This window comes from Pelophylax lessonae (assembly GCF_965119305.1).
Source record: "Pelophylax lessonae genome assembly, chromosome: 11".
Classification (NCBI taxonomy): domain Eukaryota; kingdom Metazoa; phylum Chordata; class Amphibia; order Anura; family Ranidae; genus Pelophylax; species Pelophylax lessonae.
Window position 1 is genome coordinate 192,646,331 of NC_138778.1, and position 20,944 is coordinate 192,667,274.

At 46.5% G+C, this 20,944-nt stretch overlaps 1 protein-coding gene across 2 annotated transcripts in view; it reads left to right on the forward strand.

Moving 5' to 3' along the window:
• GNAS (GNAS complex locus) overlaps positions 1–20,944 on the forward strand; it is a 385,873-nt gene that overhangs the window by 262,314 nt on the left and 102,615 nt on the right. For both annotated transcript variants that reach the window (XM_082271589.1, XM_082271590.1), the window contains exons 3-4: positions 7,776–7,830; positions 7,907–8,026. In XM_082271589.1, the coding sequence (XP_082127715.1) occupies positions 7,776–7,830; positions 7,907–8,026 (175 nt within the window). The remainder of the gene's footprint in view (positions 1–7,775; positions 7,831–7,906; positions 8,027–20,944) is intronic.

The following is a 20,944-nucleotide window of genomic DNA, read 5'->3' on the forward strand; positions in this document are numbered from 1 at the left end:
CAATGTAGTGACCAACGTGCGTGCCCCCAATGTAGTGACCAGCATACATGCCCCCAATGTAGAGATCAGCGTGCGTGCCCCCTTACTTACCTGGAGCAGCGACGGGCGGCTTCTCCTCAGTCCCGGTGACCGGCGGCACGTCTCCTCCAGTCCTTCCGCTCCCGCCTCCTCCTCGGCCAATGGCATGGGGTTTGCCTTGTGGCCAATCAGGAAGCGCGTATCGGACGCGCTTACTGATTGGCCAGGAGGAGGATCGGTGTGACAATAGTGAATTTTCATTTGCTATTGTCACACAATAGGTGGGCTCGGGACGCACTGCTCTGCGCCCCGGGTCCACCCTTTGGATCGCCCTATTGGAGCCTCTGGCTCTAATCAGGTGATGTAAAAAAAAAAAATCCCCATTGAACTCAATGCGTCTGGCGCCCCTGCATGCAGATTAGGGGGCCGGACGCATGGATGGGGGGGGTGGCGCCCCTGCACCCTAAGTACACTGGCCGCCACTGGTTTCAGGCATTTATGCTCTTGAAACCGAAAAAGCCTGGTGCACACAAGCGGTTATAAGGAATTGGGTCGCTTTAATGCTGCCACTTATTTTGAGAGTTGCCGAAGAGGTCTGCTACTCTGGGATTCAGCCAGCACACACCACGCAAAAGACATGAAAAACTTCCTTGCAGAGAGAGATCAAGTAATGATTCCTGCAAGAAGTGACTGCTTATCTCCAGACTTTTGATATTGCAATAAACAAGCCATTCAAGGACCATTTGGGCATGGATATCAATGCATACACTGAAAATATATTGGAGAGAAATCAGCGTGGAAACTGTGAAGCCTAGCCTGAAAGAGGTTGTGACATGGGTGAAGAATTCATGGGTAAAATTCACTGACCGCTGTGTTGCCAAAGCCCTACAAGCAGGCTACATGGACAAGAAGTACTCATTTCAGGAGAGCTCTATTGCTGTACATGAGAGATTAGGCACAATGGTTCAAAAGGCAATTGAGATGCAAGAAATTCAGGCCGGAATTCTGGGCTTGGAGAGTTATGATGATCCAGAAGAAGATGACATGATTGTACTTGAATACATGTAGATTATTGTACATTCTGAAAATAAATAGGACATCCCCTGAAAATAAGCCCTAGTTTGTTTTTTGTAACCAAAATTAATAGAAGACCCGGTCTTCTTTTCGGGGGAAACACAATAGTAACTAAACTTTATTTTATAACCCTAATGAAGAGCATTCCTACCAGGAAGCTGCATTGTAAGAACATCAGGTTGTGGGGATACGTTTTATCAGCTGGGAGATACCAGTGAGGGCCGGATTGTTGGTCTGGTCCTATACATTGACAACTAGGAAAGACTAAGGAGGAGGAAATTGGAAAGCCATCTTTTTTTTATACTATATATATATATATATATATATATTAGTTTTTTTTTTTTTAACCAGTGATACATTTTTTCTTTTAAATGAGTTTACTATAGTGCAAGGGAAGGCAAGCCAACCCAACCCTGGCATTCCATCTGTTCTGAAACTACAAATACTGTGATACACAAGCATAGGAAGGAGGCGCACTAGGCTAGTGTATTATTGTAGAACTCTTTGATATTAAAACAAATATTCCAATATACTCATAAAAAAATGACATAAGCATATCAATGCCATTCACACCTTCAGATACATGTCCACCACGCAGATTACGCGTTCCTCTTTCTCAGAGCTTACAGTACAGATACTATGATGCCTCTACCTTTGGGAGTTATATGGGTGGTTGTCGGAAGCTTGCAGGGCCTCATGGAAGCTGTAGTTTAACAAGAGGTTGGCATGTTGAGGTTGCCTACACTTGGAACAGTGGAGTTCTTCTTTAGGCTCCTTTCACACTATCCGTCCGTTGGACGGATTCCGTTTTTCTCAGCGGGGGATCGAGCCGCCGATCCCCTGCTGAGCAGCAGGACAGCTGTGTCTCCGCGCTGTGTGCGGAGACACAGCTGTCAGTTCCCCATGCATCTCTATGGGGGAAATCGGATGGAAACAGACCGTCGGTCCGATCCGCTCGACGGATGGAAAATAGGGTTTCCATCCGTCCAGATTTGACGGATCGGATGTCAGCGGACATGTCTCCGCTGCCATCCGATGCCCCACAGGAATGCATGGGGGGACCGTTCAGATCCGCCAAAAATGGACAGGCGGATCTGAACGGTCCGCCTGTGTGAAAGGGGCCTAAAAGTAAGCTTGTATTTGTGTAAATGCAAACTAAGCTTGATATTCTATATCTGTTAGAGAGACGCCTGCTGCTGCTCTCATCTGCCAATGGTCGGCACTGTGAAGGGATTGGTGCTGGATGCATCATACATGACATATCTGGCGGTTTACTTTTTTTTCTAATTTATTTAAATGTCACAAACCGGCAATTCATTCATCTTTATTCACTTCAACAGGTCGCAATGCAATGTACTGCGTTGCAACACGGGCTGAAACTTAAAAAAAAGTACGTGTCCTGCCTTCAGTGCACACCACTATGGTGGTGTGGTGTGAGCTGAACTATTATGCCAGAAGACAACTAGCTTTGTCTGTGTGAGGCTCTGTTGGGCAAGACTGCCCAGCACAGCTCAACACATATGGTGTGGAAGTAGGTTGGCTTAGAATTTTTGATGCCCTCTAGGGGTGCATTGCGCTGCAGGACAGCTCTGACAAGGTAGCGGGCATCTTGTGTCTGAATTAGTCTGCTGTAACCCTGATTGAGGTTTTATGTACACTTCTGGTTATTGGAGAACAGGCCACGCTGGGCCATGTCTCCAGGCGGTGGCAAGGTGCTTATTTTACATTTATAGGGCGGAGACCGTGGGACACATACAAGCACTGGCTGTTTTCAGAAGGACCTCTTACCACCATTCATACAAGCACTGGCTGTTTTCAGAAGACCTATTACCACCATTTATAGAAACAAGGAAAAATCCTGCAGCCGCTGTCTCTTCATAGCACTGTTAACCCTTACTTTTCCCCTTGTGTGTAATGCTCCTTGAAGTGAAATTTGCCTGTGTACATCCTCTCCTGCCTGTTGCCACGGAAGGATATTGAAGCTTGTGCGTCTGCTGCGAGGGTTAATGTGTTGGCAGTGCTCGTGTTCTGTTCCCCGGTGCACAGATTGATACCGCTTTGCCGGTGGATTTGCCAAGACAGAAGATGCTGTGTGTGTCAGTGCCGGCTGCGTCCTCCCACTTACAGTGTGTCTATTCCTCTGTTCCAGAAAGTCTCAGAACCTGACCATACTAATTGACTTTGTGTTTCTGTACAAGAAGGGAAGTGACTGCCTTATTTGGTCCCTGGATCACATGATACCACAGTGGACATGGATGAGATGACTACCACTGTTTTTAAATTTCATTTCCAGCTTCATTAGAAATGGGGCATTAAATACTTTCTGCATTCAGTGGCCTCAAGGAGCAATCTGACAGGAAATTGCTGGTGCTAGCCGGGAAGCATGGCCAGTATGCTAAACAAAGTCCGCTCGCTGTACCTTTTTTATTTATTTATTTTTTTTTTTTAAATGAATTTGTCATAGACCTGGCCAATTTTTACAGAGTTTGATGACAAAAATGTGAGGTTATCCAAATGTCATTGATCCAGTTATTGGGGCAGGTTTTTTTTCTTCCAGATTAAGTTTCACCCCTCTCTTCTCACACACATCCCTAGGGGTCATTGAGGCCCACCTCCTCTTGTCTGAACCATACGGAAGGCTTGGAAAGTGAAGGATTGAGACGAGCACGACTTGTCCTGCTTTTATATCTCAATCTGTTTATTTCTTTGATGAGCAATTTTCACCTAGGGGAATCTGCCTCTGCATTTTTTCATTATAAACTTGGTTTCTGCTGCCTGATTTTGGGACAGATTTACTTTCAACAGAATCTTTCAGGGCAGTTATTGTCTTTCATAGCCGAGGATCTCATTCAAAGCTGAAAGTTGACTGACATACGTGCCAAGATTTTTTCTGTTAAAGTGGTTGCAAACCTCAGGAATGAAACCTGAGCAAAGCGCATATCCCTCTATAGTGTGTACTTGTCTCTAGCCAGAGCACGAAGTGTCATTTCTGTCTGCTATCGTGTTCCTCTGCTATCTGCATGAGTCACTTCTGACAAGTTTTCCTGACACCAAGAGAAAAAAAGGTGACTAGAGGGAGCTCCACCACACAGCCTTTGATTGATGTAAAAGAAAAGGAGGTATATGGCGCTGCCTATAAATCACTTCCTAATAAATATCGTGAACCCTAAATAAAGTGCAATAGTGCCAGGAACCAATAAAAATATATAAAAAAATGTATGACTCCTTAAAGAATTGCAAAAATATAAGTAATGATAGTGATCTGAAAATAAATAATTCCCAAGACAAGGGTGTACAATAATGGTGTGCTAGGTGCTCTGTTCTTAGTCTAGTGACAGAAACTGGTGCAACCAGTAACCTCGCTTGATGCGATTTGGTAGATCTCTACAGTGAAAATGCGATTGTGTAAATCGCTGCAGTGAAAATTCAACCTAATATATTCAAGTGTGAACCTATAACCTTTTGCAGTGGTACAATGTAATATAAGAAAAAGTGAATATAAGTAGTGCTACTGAATTTATAAATATAGGTGACAGCTAAAATAATAAACTGGTATAGTGCTAGAATCTGTCAGTGGAAACACTATGTATATTATATCCAACTCATGGATTGCTGAATAAAAACGGATCTAAAATACACAGTATAAAATCAGCAGGGAACCACATGTAGAAATATATATAAAACCTAGATATTAAAAATTGTAGCAAAAAATTTTTTTGTATCATAAAATAGCCAAAAAATATTGTATCAAAAAAAATGTATAGTCCAGTAACAGTCCAATAGATTATTTCCAGTATATGAGAAACTTTTACAGTTAATTATAAGGTGCAAGGATGTTGTAATGTTCAAAGTGACTTCAGTGCAGGTGCCTTAATACGATCCTTATGGGTGCCGAATATGGTGATCACTCTGTGCTCCCCGCACCCCCAGGATCGCACTTACCAGAAATAATTACCCCTACGGGGGTGACGAGCCTTGGTATAATAGTTGGCTCTTATGTTCCTCGGATCACCCTTGGTCTCCCTGGACGGTCCTGCAAGCTCTGGATACTGTCCACTGGGTATCCTAGCTATAGCCTGCCCGAGTCTGGTCTCTTTGCACATTAGTTATTTCATACGTTCCGTGTATGTTCCTCGGTATATGTGGGGAAGAGAGGGCCTCACATAGAGTAGTATTGTATGGTAAAGTTTATTTATTTAATACAAATTATCCTCACAATATCATAGATAGCAAACAGCAGGTAAAAACCAATAACGATCGCGCACTTCCGGGACGCCGTGCGTTCCACAAACCGGATATGCGTTCCAACCAGGCGGATGTGATGTGATGACGCTCTACGCGTTTCGTCTGTCCGTCATCAGGAGGCTGCAGAAAGAAACGCCTGAAGCCAAAAACAGCAGCTGAGAAAACGTCCAGTGTGCATGAGGCCTAACCAGTAGCTTATTTACATTGTGCACGTTCCTAAAAATGAATAATGTGGTGCTTCTTGATTTGCAAGGTAACTTGTTTAGTAGGCAAGTTCGAAAAAATGTTGTATGTTGTGATGCATAGGAATAGGACATGCGCTTTGTGGGTGAGTGGAAGAAATTATGGCATATGCTGTCCCGATGTTCAGTACAGATTATTTTTCGGAAGAAGTAGACCCACTACTGGGGCACAGCAGAATCTTCCCATTAGTGTTGTCTGAAATGGCCATGGGTAAGAACAGAATTGTGTATCCCCGCAGTTGAACTTTTCCTGGTGAAATGTGTGTTCAGGGTAAAACTCCAACATGTAAAGCAGTTATTGGTTCACTTTCTTCTCCTTTTATTGCTGGAGCTCTGTCCTACTCCTTCTGTCACATTTAGTCATGAAAAGATTTGAACAATCCATGGAGGTAGTGATTTCTTGTATGTAATCTTGTAGACAAAACTGGATATTAGATAAAATGTTGCCACCAGATTCCATGAACATTATAAGAAACCAGTGACTGGTTAAGAAGTTTACCCATAATTGATCTGTTTTGGGTGGTTGTAAACTCTTCTATTTACCCAGTGAGGTAACTGGCCTCAGGTGATACACGGAGACACCAATCCTCCTACATAGGTTGTCAGTGTTTATCTACAGCCATCTATTCTCAAAATCCATTTAAAAGTGCAGAATTTATAACGCTTGTCTGAGCAATCAGAAAAAAAGGGGGCGGAAAGCTGAAGTTACACTCTGCAGAGCTCAGTGAGGAGAGCGGATTGGAGGGAAGGGGCACACCCTCCTTTACACAAGAACAGAGCTGAGGTTGTCAATATGCTGAAGGCCTCTACCCAATGGTGTATTTTGGTTTTGTGCTGCCCTAGGCAAGACTAAAATTGGGCACCCCCCCCCATTATGTAATTTTGCCCCACTCGTTTTTTAACGGATGTGTCTCCCTCCAAAATTGAAGGACTACAAGCATGAACCCCTGAGATCTCATGAGATGGGGGGTGAGAGGGGTTGGGAGAGAGAGAGGGGGTGGGTGAGGGAGAGAGAGAGGGGGGATGAGAGAGAGAGAGAGGGGGTGGGCGAGGGAGGAAGGGAGAGAGAGAGAGGGGGTGGGTGAGGGAGGGAGAGAGGGGCGGGGGGTCGAAAGAGAGGGGGGAATCAAAAAGAGAGAGAGAGGGGGAGATGAGAGAGAGGGGGGATGAGAGAGTGTGGGGATGAGAGAGGGAGGATGAGAGAGAAAGAGATGGGGGGGAATGAGAGAGGGGGATGAGAGAGAGGGGGGATGGGAGAGAGAGCGATAGAGAGGGGGGGGTGAGAGAGATAGGGAGGTGAGAGAGAGAGGGGGGAATGAGAGAGAGGCTCGTGAGAGAGGCGGTTCTAGCAACCAGTGGCCAATAGAGTCTCAGGTGGAAGGGGGTGGCTTTTTTGCTGCCCCCCTGCAAAGTGCCGCCCTAGGCCTGGGCCTTGTTGGCCTAGGCCAAAATACAGCACTGCCTCTACCCTGTCACCTTTTTTCTCTTGGTGTCAGAAAAACTTGTCAGAAGTGACTTCTGCAGATAGCAGAGGAACAGGATAGCCGACAGAAATTACATGTTTAATTGAGACAAGTTCACACTAGAGGGATATGCTTTGTTCGTATTTCATGTCTAAGGTTTACAACCACTTTAAATTGTGCAGGATGCAAAATCAGTCTTAAAGGAGTTTTAAAGTCAGAAGGTGTTTTATCTTCATGCATTCTATGCATGAAGATAAAAAAAAAAATCTGTGTGAAGGAGCCCCCCTAATGCTTACCTGAGCCCCTCTCCATCCAGTGATGTGCACGAGTGCCTCGGCTGTCTGGGACTCTCCCTTCTGATTGGCTGAGACACAGCAGCGATGTCATTGGCTCCTGATGCTGTCAATCAAAGTCAGTTAGCTATAGAAAAGGAAGGGGCAGGGCTGAACAGCGCTACAGTGTCTGAATAGGTGGAGAGTTGCTCGGCTCGGGTGCCGCCATACAAAGCTGCTTGCTGTGGGGGCACTCAGCAGGAGGGAGGGGCCAGGAGCGCTGGCGAGGGAACCAAGAAGAGAAGGATCTGTGCTGCTCTGTGCAAAACCACTTTACAGAGCAGGTAAGTATGACAGGTGTGTTAGAGAAGAAAAATAGACTTTAGTATCCCTTTATTTCTACAACCAGCATGGTGACTGATCTCCAACCCTCCTTTCTTTTTTTTTCTGTATTCTTCTAGAGAGAAAAAGGTTAAAGTACAAGATATTAAGAATAATATTAAAGAGGCTATTGAGGTAAGTAGCCAAATAAATAATCTGGCTTTGTTTCTTTAGTGCATTCGGCAGTCTAATTTTCACTTTCTCTTTACAGACCATAGTTGCAGCAATGAACAACCTGTCACCTCCAGTGGAGCTAGCAAATCCGGACAACCAGTTCCGAATTGATTACATCACAAACTTACCGAGCGACAAAGATTTTGACTTCCCACCGGTAAGTAGCTTTGTTACATCCTTTTGTTGTCGATGGAAGGGCATATGTCCTGTCTCCTTGATTGGACTGAATGGTTCCTGAATTCTTTATCAGTGTACTCCTCTCTCTTTCTCTCAGGACCAGTCCAGTTTGATATATTTTTTGTAGTCCTTTAAATTGGTTGCAGCAATATAAAGTAACATCTTGCTGTAAATGGAGTTGGCTAGAAAAGGTAGTATTTTTGTTTTGGTTTTTCTTTACTCTCCCTATTAAAGTGGAATTTTAGTTAGAAAATTAAGTCCTCCTAGATCACTTTAGGCTGGCTCCTTTTACAGATATTGCTATGGAAAACATGAAAAATAAGTGTCTATACTGTTTAAAATCCAGCAATACGTGTTTTACCCTGCTCTGCACATGCTCAGTTGCTCTCCATTTTTAGGCACGGCTGAGTTTGTAGAGGCCGATCTGCTGACATCCTTAAAGCAGAGTTAAACCCTGCTATCATTTACTGCCAAGGAAGCTGCTTCTGTTTGATCTGCAACTGCCATGGTGCTGCATATATGTGATCAGTTATGACACCAGAAATTTGATGGTTTGACAGTTTGGTTGAGGACACAAGCAAATGTGACCGTTGGCAATCTTGGAATTCCAGGAATTGTTTTTTTTTTTTTTTTATACCCTTAAATCAAAGTGTTTAGTTTCACTTTGATTTACTGCTGCTTGGTGGCTCTGGTCTTTAGCAAAATGGTCGCCTTCAGCAAGAGGAAACAGGAGCAATGCTGAAGGCAATTTACAGCACACACGAATTCTGGTGGAATGTATGTTCCTTGCTAAAGAACATTATTTTTATTTGTTGTTATGGGTAAAGTTCTGCTTTAAGGGGGCTTATTTAACCACATGCCGACCACCTGCCATAGTTTTACTGTGGCAGGTCGGCTCTGTCCCGCGAAACGACGTTTATGTACGTGGCTTTGTGGGACTGCTTCCACCCGTTCTTTCTCGGTGTCTCCTGTCTTGGAGTTTCTCCAAAGAGGTGTAGATCACCGTTTGGCATTGGGTACCATCAAAAGTGGTACCCTGGTGATTTTTCTTTCAGCGCCTGTTGGCCACGAATTCCTTGGTTCACACCTTTTTGTTCAGGGGGTCCACAACCTGGCTCCCCCGGTGAGATCTCCGTTGGCTCCGTGGGACCTCAATTTGGTGCTGCTGGTTCTTTAGAAACTGCCTTTTAAAAATATTTGTGAGCTTTACTTTTTTCACAGAAAGTTGCCGCCTTGGTGGCTATTACTTCTGCGCGCAGGGTGTCTGTGTTGGCTGCATTGTCTTGTCGTTCACCTTACCTGGTGGTTCACAGAGACAAAGTGGTCCTTCATCCCTGCCAGTCGTTTCTTCCTAAGGTCGTTTCTGGTTTTCTTTTAAATGTGTTGCCTTCCTTCCTAAGCCTAAGCACCTTATAGAGATTGGATGGCATTCTTTGGTTCGGGCGATCAGGGTGTACCTGACGGCGACTGAGTCATTCTGAAAATTGGATTCTCTGTTTGTCCTTACAGATGGAAACCGTAAGGGGCTGGCCACGTCTGCTGCGACCGTTTCCAGATGGATCAGGCAGATGGTGGTGCAGGCCTGCTCCATGAAGGGTCAGACTCCTCCTTTCCCTGTTAAAGCGCATTCTATGAGAGCCCTTAGTGCCTCTTGGGCCTTCCGTCATCAGGCGTCAGTGGTGCAGAGTTGCAAGACAGCCACCTGGTCGTCCGTGCACTCTTTCAAAAAAATGTTATAAGGTGAATGTGTTGGCATTTGCGGATGCTGCCTTTGGCCGCAAGGTTTTGCAGGCTGCTGTTGGAGGGGATTAGTTCTCTTTGAGGGTGAAGTTTTTGTCAGGTGAGCTCCAGTTGTTCCTGGTTGGTTGCCTGTTTTACCTGGTTGGCTACATTTAGCCTTTTTGGGAAGTGTAATTGCTGTGTTCTTCCCACCCCTCATGTTGACACTGCACTCAAGAAGATCTGGAGCTGTGTCCATCAATGAACGAAAGAGAACTGGATTTTTGTGTTACCGTGAAATCCTTTTCTCTGATGTTCAGTGACGGACACAGCACCCGCCCCTCTGTTGAGTTGGGTTTTATGTTCGGACACTGCTTGTTACAAAACTGAAGACTATAGCAGGAAGTTGGAGTATAACCCCTGGGACTGCCCTATAGGCGTAGTCAAACTTTTTTCCGCCTAGTGTCCTTTTCCTAGGGGGCAGCATAAACCCCAGGTTCAAGAACATATGGCGCTGTGTCTGTCAGTGACATCACAGAAAAGGAGTTTACGGTAAGGCAAAAATCCAGTTTTCTCTTTTGTTTGACAGACACAGCTCATCATCTTCTTGAATGTAGGGTTATACTGCCCCCTACAGGAATAGGACACTAGGGCGAGAAAAAGTTAGAACACGCCTATTGGGCAGTCCCTGGGGGTATACTCCCACATCCCGCTAAAGTTATTCTGTTTTTTTTTTCTGCCTAGTCAGGAGTAAGGACCTAGTTCCTTGCTGGGATGTCTGGTCCTGGCAATTTTCTTTTTACATGGAATTTTTTTCTTCCCTGTGTTTTTTTTTTTTTTTTTCCCCCTCTTTTGTTCCTGTGAGAGCTACAATCAAGTGCTGGACTTATCGACAAACAGAATGATATAGATCCTTAGGGTCCAGCCAGCAAGCGCATGCAGACCGCAGCTCTTCCCTAGGTCAGCCACAACATAGCCCGACTGGACTGGGCCTGGCTTGTTAGTTAAACATCTCGTGAGGGTGCATACGACCTGGCTGCAGCCTGAGTCGCAGCGTTTGCTCCTGGCCGACAGCACCCATATTACGATGGAGCAGTGTCCTGTCCGGAGCTGAGCCAACCTTGTTACTGGTGTGGTAAGTAGCTGTCCCCCCACTACCCCCGGAGGGTTTTGGGGTGGACGTGGGCCCCTCACTGAGATTGTCGGACCCCCAGGTTCCCACCCCCCCCCCCTCTCTAAAATTTTAGTCACTGTGGGTCTTTGAGCTCCCCACCCACCCTCCCCTCCCTGGGTGAGGTTATGAGCTAGCTGTTGCCACATGCTATTAAGGGGGCTGGTTGAAGTTGCTGCTAACCGGGATTTCCATAGGGCGCAATGGGGGGTTGGGCAGGGTTCCCTGCCACCCTGGGGGTTGATGATTAGGGCAGGGATATCCTCTGGGCTCCCTGCAGCAGTTGTTGGGCTGGGGGAGCGGGTGTTTTAACATTCACCGGTACGTGGCTGGATCTGGCTAAAAATTTAGGGCGTGGCTTTGCGGCCTACTCGCTAGAAACTATGTGAGCCTCCGGTTTGAGCATCTGCCTTCCCCTCTGCTGCCCCTGGGTGGTTGGCTCCGCTGGGGTTTGCGTCCTGGTGGCTGGGCGCCTTCAAAAATTTAGGCCATGCCGACCAGTCGAGCGCTGCCGTTGGGGGGGGGGGGGGGGGGCCTCAGTGTGTGTGTGTGTGTGTGTGTGTAGCTTAAGCCCCCACTTTTTTTTTTTTTTTCTTCTATTGGGCTACGGATCCGTGCAATTGGGGCTGGGCCTCCGCAAAAATTTAGACTGCGGCCTGCTAGGCCATGTGGTCAGCTTGGCACCTCCCTTAGAAGGGATAGTGCTGTTTTTTTTTTTTTTTTTTTTACAGCCTTGCCGCCATTATTGTGTGGGACACCTGCCCTGTTTTTTTGAGGGTACGATAAAGATTTACGATTGCCCTGGTGTCGCAAAATCTGACCGAGTGGGCTAAGCTTTTTCGCCAGGACCTGGAAAAGAAGCAGCTCCCCCCTGCCTTAGTGGAGCTGGGCGATCAGTTGGTCCAAGGGCTAAAGTTTGCCTGTGACATTTCTTTGGATGCTGCTCCCCTACTTTCTAGACGGTGTGGCTCAGCAGTGGTCCTGCAGCGCATTATCTGGCCGAGATGCTGGTCTGCAGACCAGACTTCTAAAGAAAAATAAAAAAGCTTTGTCTTATCTTCCATTCATGGGGGGTCGCCTGTTTGGAGATTCCCTGGGTGATGACATCAAGGGCCTTACAGGGGGAAAGGGTACTCTTACTTAGGCTTCCAGGGGTAAAGAGTCCCGTCGCAGACGGGGACCCTCCTTTTCAGCTCACAAGTAACTTTTTCGTCTCTCAGGGTCTCAAGACAAGGTATCCAAGCCCTTTTGGGCCTCCGCTGGGGGTTCCAAAAAGTCTTGGTCGGGCAAACCCCGAGCACGTGCTACCAGATCTGAAGACTAAAATTCCTCGGCATGAAGGGGTGCCCTCATCTGTATCTGGGGCGGGGGACGTCTTCGCTGTTTTCTGGATCGGTGGACCTCCCTGAGCCAGGACAAGTGGGTCCACAAAGTCATTCGCTCCGGCTACAAGCTTGAGTTTCGATCATATCCTCCGGAAAGGTTCTTCCCTGCCAACCTGCACTTATCCCCAGATCGCTTAAAGGATCTCTATGGGGCGGTGCAAGATTTGTTACTTCAAGGTGAATATTCTGGCTCCAAAGTCGGAATGTTTTCAAGGCTTTTACTCAAACCTGTTAAGTTCCCAGGAAGGAGGGCAAGGTGCGCCCAATACTGAACCTCAAGGCGCTAAACTGATTTGTGTGGGCACAGAAGTTCTGCATGCAATCCATGCGCACACTGATGGCGTCCCTACATCGTGGATTTCCTCATCTCCATCGGCATCAAGGATGCCTACCTTAACATCCCAATATGTGTTGCCCATCAGCGTTTCCTCCATTTTGCCAGGGGCGAGGAGCATTATCAGTTTGTGATGTTACTTTTTGGTCTCACTTCCGCTCCTCATTACTGCGTCAGTAGGGGATCACGGTACTGGGGAACCTGGACGATCTGCTTTTAGGAGCAGAGTCTTCGTCCGCCTTGTTGGACACCTTGGAAATTATTCCGCAAACGCTGCGGGAGTTCAGTTGGATTCTGAATCTTCAGAAGTCTGCCCTGGTTCCGTCCACGGGCCTAGTCTATCTGGGTCTGACTTTGGACTCTTCCTTGGGAGAAACTTCCAACAGTGGCACGAGGCAATTCGGCTTTTGCTGACCAGCAGACAGTCTTCGGACTTGCATGCACCTGTCCAGATGGAGAGGTGTCCTCGGCACAGATTGTGCTCAGGGGGTCTGGTCTCGGGAAGAGTCCAGACTACCGATCAATTTACTGGAGCTCCGAGCAATCAGACTTTGTCTGGATCATTGGATAAGTCCTCTCCAGGGGGATGTCTGGTGCTGATTCACTTGGACAATGCCACGACTATGGCCTATGTCAATCACCAAGGGGGGGCACAAGAAGTGTCCTGGCGGCTCGGAAAGTAGCTGGCATTCTAAGGTGGGCAGAAAGATTAGTTCTGCCCTCACTGCTGTGCATATTCCAGGGGTGGAAAATTGGCAAGGGGACTATCTCAGTCGACAGGCGTTAGACCAGGGAGAATGGTCTCTTCATCTGGAGGGGTTTCATCAGTTGTCTCCGGTGGGGTACTCCAGAGGTGGATCTGTTGGCTCCTCGCCTCAATAGGAAGGTTCAGAGGTTTGTGGCACAGTCTTGGGATCCTCTAGTCGTCAATACAGTTGCTGTAGTGGCTCCTTGGGAGTCAGTATCATCTGATTTACGCCTTTTCTCCTCTCCAGCTTGCATCACTGATGCCAGAAGGCCCAGGAGGCACTACGCGCCCGAGTAGAATGCGCCTTGACAGGGCAATATGGAACCTGACCCTTAATAGAATACGCCTGAATCAATCGGGTTCCATATTTCCCTGTCAAGGTGCACTCTACTCGGGCGCTTAGTGCCTCCTGGGCCTTCTGGCATCAGGCGTCAGTGATGCATGTTTGCAGGCGGCTACCTGGTCGTTTGTACACACATTCACAAAGTTTTATACAGTGGATGTGTTGGCATCTGTGGATGCTTCTTTTGGCCGCAAGTATTTGCAGGCTGCTGTTTAGGGGAGTTGTCCTCTTTCAGGGTATTTTTTTTTTTTTTAGGTGAGCTCCAAGTTACCTGGTTGACTATGTTTAGCTTTTGGAAGTTTTTTTTTCGGCTGTTCCCACCCCTCATGTCTGACACTGCTTTGGGACGTCCCATGGTCAAGAAGATAAAGAGCTGTGTCCGTCAATGAACAAAAGAGAAAATGGAATTTCTCTATCGCTCATTGACAGACGTAGTCCTCGGTGATACAGCACCTTCGGGTTATGTTGCCTCCACAGGAGCAGGACTAGACAGGAAATTAAAATGCTCTGGCCACACCCTAGGGGCAGTCCCAGAGGGTATATCCTCTCTCTCTCTGCCTCAGCAAATCAGTTATTTTCACCGGTATTCAGGACATTAGTTCGAGCATCAACTACTACTACCGGTGCGATTCTTCCCTTCCAACATTTAAGTACTACAGGGAGCGGTAGTCACCGTTCCCTGAATAGATCTTTTCCTTTACCTTTTCCTAAGATTAGTCTCAATTCCCCACAGGAATCGGATCTGGTTGACCAGACAGGCCAAGAAGCCTCTAGCCGGGTGACTTCGGTCCCTGAGGTTCAACCAGAAAAGATCACCCTTCCTGATAGCAATCAGGTATCTGATAAATGTGTGGGAACAGAAAACGACCAGACTTTCTCGGATGGTCGGGGCCAGATAGCTCTAGGGACGCCTGGTTCAGATCCAGTCAGCACCAGTGGTCCTAGAAATTCTAGGCTGGCCTCGTCAAGCCGGCCTGGCCGACTTGGACAGGCTAGTCGCAGACGTTCCGTGGGAACTTCGTCTCAGGGAGTGTCTGTGGTCTCAAGGACCAATTTACCATCGTGCTTTACAGTCGCTGGTTTTAATGGCCTGGCCATTGAGACCCAAGTACTGAAGGACAGAGGTTTGTCAGCTTCAGTCATTCCTAGCCTTATTAAAGCAAGGAAAGCGACTTCCAGCAAGGTCTATTATCACACATGGAAGACTTATATTGCGTGGATTTCCTCCACGTACCTATTCGGTGACTCGAATATTGGCTTTTTTGCAACAAGGGGTTGAGCAGAAGCTAGCCTTGAGCACCATCAAGGGTCAAGTTTCAGCATTAGCAATCTTCTTTCAGAAACCTTTAGCTACCAAGTCCTTGGTGCGGAATTTCATCCAGGGGGTGCGGCACCTGGCTTCACCAGTCCGCGCGCCCTTACCGCCCTGGGATCTTAATTTAGTTTTCTCGGTTCTACAGAAACCTCCCTTTGAAAACATCAGGGAGATTCCCTTGTTTACTTTATCCCAGAAGGTGGCCTTCTTGGTGGCTATCACTTCTGCTCGCAGGGTGTCAGAGCTGGCTGCATTATCATGCCAGTCCCCATACCTAGTGATTCATAGGGATAAGGTAGTACTTCATCCTAAGCCATCCTTTCTTCCTAAGGTGGTTTCAGATTTTCATCTGAATGAAGATATTGTACTACCTTCCTTGTGTCCTCAGCCCAAGCATCATCGGGAACATGCGTTGCATTCCTTGGATGTGGTTCGGGCAATCAGAGTATACCTGAAAGCTACGGAATCATTCCGTAAGACGGATTCACTTTTTGTGATCACGGATGGCCCCAGAAAGGGTTTGCCTGCATCTGCCGCGACCATTGCCAAATGGATTAGACAGACGGTGGTACAGGCTTATTCTATTAAGGGTCAGAGTCCTCCGTTCCCTGTTAGGGCGCACTCCACTCGAGCGCTCAGTACTTCCTGGGCCTTTCGCCATCAGGCGTCAGTGGTCCAGGTATGTAAGGCGGCCACCTGGTCGTCGGTACATACCTTTACAAAATTCTATAAAATTGATGTGATGGCATCGGCGGATGCCTCATTTGGCCGCAAGGTTTTGCAGGCCGCAATTTGAGGAGACCGGTGGTCTACCTCGAGAGTTTTTTTTTTGAGTCTCATCATTAAGGATGAGCATTGTAAACTTCTAGTTGGCACCGGTTGGGCCTTCTAGATTGGGATTTGATTTCCATTTTCCCACCCCTCATTTGTGATACTGCTCTGGGACGTCCCGAAGGTGCTGTATCACCGAGGACTACGTCTGTCAATGAGCGATAGAGAAAAATGGATTTTTGTAAAATCTTACCGTAAAATCCTTTTCTCTTAGCTCATTGACAGACGTAGTCCCCGCCCCTCTGTTTTGGAGTTGGGTTGCGTTAAAATCTCTAAAGACTGCTTTTTGACATAACTGATTTGCTGAGGCAGAGAGAGAGAGGATATACCCTCTGGGACTGCCCCTAGGGTGTGGCCAGAGCATTTTAATTTCCTGTCTAGTCCTACTCCTGTGGAGGCAACATAACCCAAAGGTGCTGTATCACCGAGGACTACGTCTGTCAATGAGCTAAGAGAAAAGGATTTTACGGTAAGATTTTACAAAAATCCATTTTTTTGTCTTACCATGAAATCCATTTCTCTGATGTTCATTGACGGACACAACACCCACCCCTCTATGGAGTAACCTCGAACACCTGGAAGATAAAGTGGTTGTAAAGGCAGAAGGTTTTTTACCCTAATGCATTCTATGCATTAAGAAAAAAAAAAAAAACACCTGTGTGCAGCAGTCCCCCTCAGCCCCCCTAATACTTACCTTAGTTACCTCTCTGTGTCCAGCGATGTCCACTAATGCCTCAGCCGTCCCATGACTCTCCCTCCTGATTGGCTGAGACACAGCAGCGGTGCCATTTGCTCCTGCTGCTGTCAATCAGTCAGTCAGTCAGCCAATGAGGAGAGAAAGGGGGCGGGGCCGGGTCACAGCTCTATGTCTGAATGGTCACAGGGAGCTGTGACTCGGCTTTGGTGCCCCCATAACAAGCTGCTTGCTGTGAGGGCACTCACCAGGAGGGTGGGGCTAGGAGAGCAGAAGAGGGACCTGAGAAGAGGAGGATCCAGGCTGCTCTGTGCAAACACAACTGCACAGAGGAGGTAAGTATAACATGTTTGTTTGTTTGTGTGTTTTTTTTAAAAAAAGGCTTTACAGTCACTTTAAAAGCAGCCTTTGTGTGGGAGTGGTTACTCTGAATACAGATGGGTGGGAGCGGGAGGAATTTAGAATGGCTGAAATGGGGAATGTTTTTAGGGTGGGTGTCCTGCACTTGGTCATTCCGAAAGGCGGGTTGATGACCCTGGAAAGTGTGTGTTATTCTGTGTTGTATAGCACAGCAGCGATGAAAGGATTGTGCATCTGTGTCTGCACCTCGCATTTTGTTTGGAGTTTCTCTAGGAAGTTGGTTTGTGTTTACTGTGGTCTAAGGGTTTTTTTTTGGTTTGTTTTATCTCAATTCTTTGTGTCTGATAGTACAGTAGGTTACGTGGTTGGTGGACTGAAACCTCTCAAGAGGTTGTCTTTACAGAGCAAGTTGGTATAATAGAAATGCTGGTCTCGCAGGTGTGCATAGCGTTTAGTTTTATATGCCTTAATATGCAGTAGCATACAAATTTGTGTGCGGGGATGCAGCATAACCTCTCCTCCATTCACAGAATGCCATGTATTCTGTGAATGGGTGAGAAGTGATGGGACTATAGCCTTTTTCTTCTGTAGCTGCATCTCTCCTCTCCAGCTCCCTGAAATCCAGTGTGCAGGATCTGGCTTGGAGCAAGGGATGATTTTTATACTATGCATCAGCGTTCCACACATAGTTTACATATTATTAGGGATATCCTAATTGGCTAGTATAGGATCTAGTAATTTTTTTTTCCTTCAGCTTTAATGAACATGTATATTTATATTGCTGGATGCAAAATGGTTCATGGTTGAAGAAAGTCAGTTAAGTTCATATGGAATTCAGTAGCCATGATGAGGCTTCTCTCACCAAAAACAGGGTTTCCTTATCCCAAGCTTAGCCCAAGTTTTAAATCCACGTGAAAAAATTCTGAGAGTGCAGGATGAAAGGTTCAAGCAATCTTTTAGTAACTGTAATTTGCCATAACAAGGAAACAGAACATTCCGTGCATTTCACATTCTGTTTTTTGGTTCGCTTGGTTTGTGGTGTTTTGTGTCCAATCTCTTTATCAAACCAAATTTTCTTTGGTTTTCAAGCTCACCAAACATTTTTAGGATATTTTATTTAAATAGCCATTAACATTTCATTTTGTTTTTCATTTTTACCATTTGATTTTATGATTGCGTTTATCTACGTATCAATATATTCCAAGGACAAAGTGCTATATATTGAGTATTAGCTGGGCTCGCCCAGAGTGTGACTTTACACTCTCTGGCGCTCAAGTCACAAAGACTCCGCACAGTAGTGCAGGAACCTTTTCAAAGTTGCTGCAACTTTACAGGATAAGTTCACCTTCCATTACATGTTGGACCCATGTTTGGCCCCTGTACCCCCCCCCCCCTCCTGCTGTGACAGCAGGGGATCCTCTTACTCTCACAATTCTGATACATTGTTTATAACATTTATTCAGCAGTCCGTTATTTGTGACCTTTTATCATACACACAAATGAGGCAGGTAGCTAATGCTCTTACATTTCATTTCCTATCATGGTAAATTGTGGTACATTATTCTTTGGTGATCTTTCATGATTTTAACCACTTCAATACTGGGCCAATTCTGGCACTCCGCTCCTACATGTAAAAATCATCATTTCTCATTTGTTCATTGATGGGCGCAGCTCCTGACCTTCTTAACCATTGGGTCATACTGGCTGCTACAGGAGTAGGACACTAGGCAGAAAAACTCTGGCTACGCCTATGAGCAGTCACAGGGGGTATACACCCTCTCTCTGCTATAGGTACTCAGTTTTTTTCTGCCTAGTCCGGAGTAGAGTAAGGACCTAGTTTCTTGCTGGGATCTCTGGTTCTGGCAATTTTTTCTTTTTAGATAAAATTTTTTCTCCTGTGAGATTTACAATCAACTGCTAGACTGGGCGAGGGGTTGGATAATCCAGATCTAGTGATCACCCCAGTCTGGCCAGCAAGCTCCTCGTTAGGTCGGCAGCTACATAGCCCCACCAGTGGTTCTGTTGAAAGCGGTGCCAGCCTGTTTCCTGGTATGGTGAGTAGCTGCCCCCCCCCCCCCTCCCCCTGAAGGGTTTTGAAGTGGATGTGGGCCCCTCTTTGGGACGATCAGGCACCCCCCCTTCATCTGTTCCCTCCATCCTACACCCCCTCTTCACTCATGCTGGGGCTTTGTGAGTGGTTTGGTTTCTCTCTCTCTGGGGGGGGTGTACCTGGTGGGGGCTTCGGCCAGGTCCCCCGTCCTGCCTGGGCCTTTCCTTGAGCCCTAGGGATCCCTCTTGGGAGCCTCATGGTGCAGATCCCTCCTCATACCCTGGTGCTGACTCCTGGATCTCTTTACTTCCTGATCGCTGCACGTGGAGTGCAGATTATCCTGGTGTCTGTGGGTGCCTGTTTTTGCTGGGTGGGGAAGTCTGGTGGAGTCCTCTCCCTCTCTGCTGAGGACGGCTTGGTGCTTTTTGCCTGGCGACCAGGTGGCTGTCCCTTTAACTTTTTTTTTGGGTCCCCCTGGTGACTCATGGAGTCTTTCGAGAACATCTCCCCACCTGATCCCCTCTGAGGCTGTGGGGCCCTCTGGGTCCCAACCATCCATCAATGCACTGATGGCAGTCCTGGAGTCATTTGTGTCCTGAGTGTGGAGGTGGTTTTCGGGAGACTGGCTACAAAAAGCGCCCCCCACCTTCCCTTGCCTCTGTTTCATTAGATCCTAAATCTGATTCGGCCACCGCAGACGTGGGTCACCCTGCTGGGTCTGCGACCACGTGCCCAGAATCCTCAGATAGTGAGGATGATTCCTCCACATCTGCAACCGCGCATGAAAAGGCGCTGGTGGAAGCATTTTTTGTGCGTGAGACCTAAAAATGGAGGAGGCAGCTGCGACGGAGGCGCAGGTTCCCTTTGGCAATCACAAGCCATCCAGAGCGGCAAAGGTGTTCCCTTTCCCTGACTATTTTGACAGAATTGTCGCTGAAGAGTGAAGACGACCAAAGTGTCCCCTTGGGGTCCCTAAGAGATTTGCTAGGCGATGCTATGAGGAGTCCCTTCTTAAGAAGTGGACTCTTTCACCGGCGGTGGACCCTCTGGTTTCTAGAGTGAACAAGGCAGTCCCGGAAAAAAAATTGCAGATCGCCGCCATTACTCGTTAAAAAAGAAAAAAATAAATAAAAATGACAATCTTTCCCTTAGTTAGTAAACGCAATAACTTTTGCGCAAACCAATCAAAATACGCTTATTGCGATTTTTTTTTTTTTTTTTTTTTTTTTTTACCAAACCTATGTAGCAGAAAACAAATTGGCCTCGAATGTTAAAAATTTTTTTTTGGAATTTCATATAAAAAAAATTTGAAAAATATTATTTTTTCAAAATTGTCGCGCTTTTTTTGTTTATAGCGCAAAAGTAAAAATCGCACAGGTGATCAAATACCACCAAAAGAAAGCTCTGTTTGTGGAAGAAAAAGGACGTCAATTTCATTTGCGTACAATCTTCCGGGGCTTAAGTGGTTAAAAGTCAGCAGCTAATCTTTTTGTGGCTGCTGACTTTTGATAAACACAGAAATGGGTGGAACTCCGCTTTTCAAAATCTCCGTAGGCAATGCTTTCATTTTTTTTTATAGGTTACCAGTTTAGAGTTAGGTCTTGGGCTAGAATTGTTGCTCTCGCTCTAACGTATCGCGGCAATACCTGGGGATTGATATTCAGGGTGAACTTTCCTCCTATTTGACAAATAACGGTCTTGCTGAAACTAAGTCTTCGATGCCAGGCATGGAAATCCCTGCCACTCTCGCTGTAGGCAGAAATAACTTCATAAAAATTACCTTTCTTCCCAAGTTCCTTTGTTTTTCGTAATACTCCAGTCCCCATTCCTGCTTTTTTACTAAGCTTGAGCACGTCGTAACTAATTTCATTTGGGTGGGCAGCGGGTTCTACCCCTAAAATAGCGAAGTCTACTCTGCAGCTACTTATGTCACTGGGGGAATTTGGCC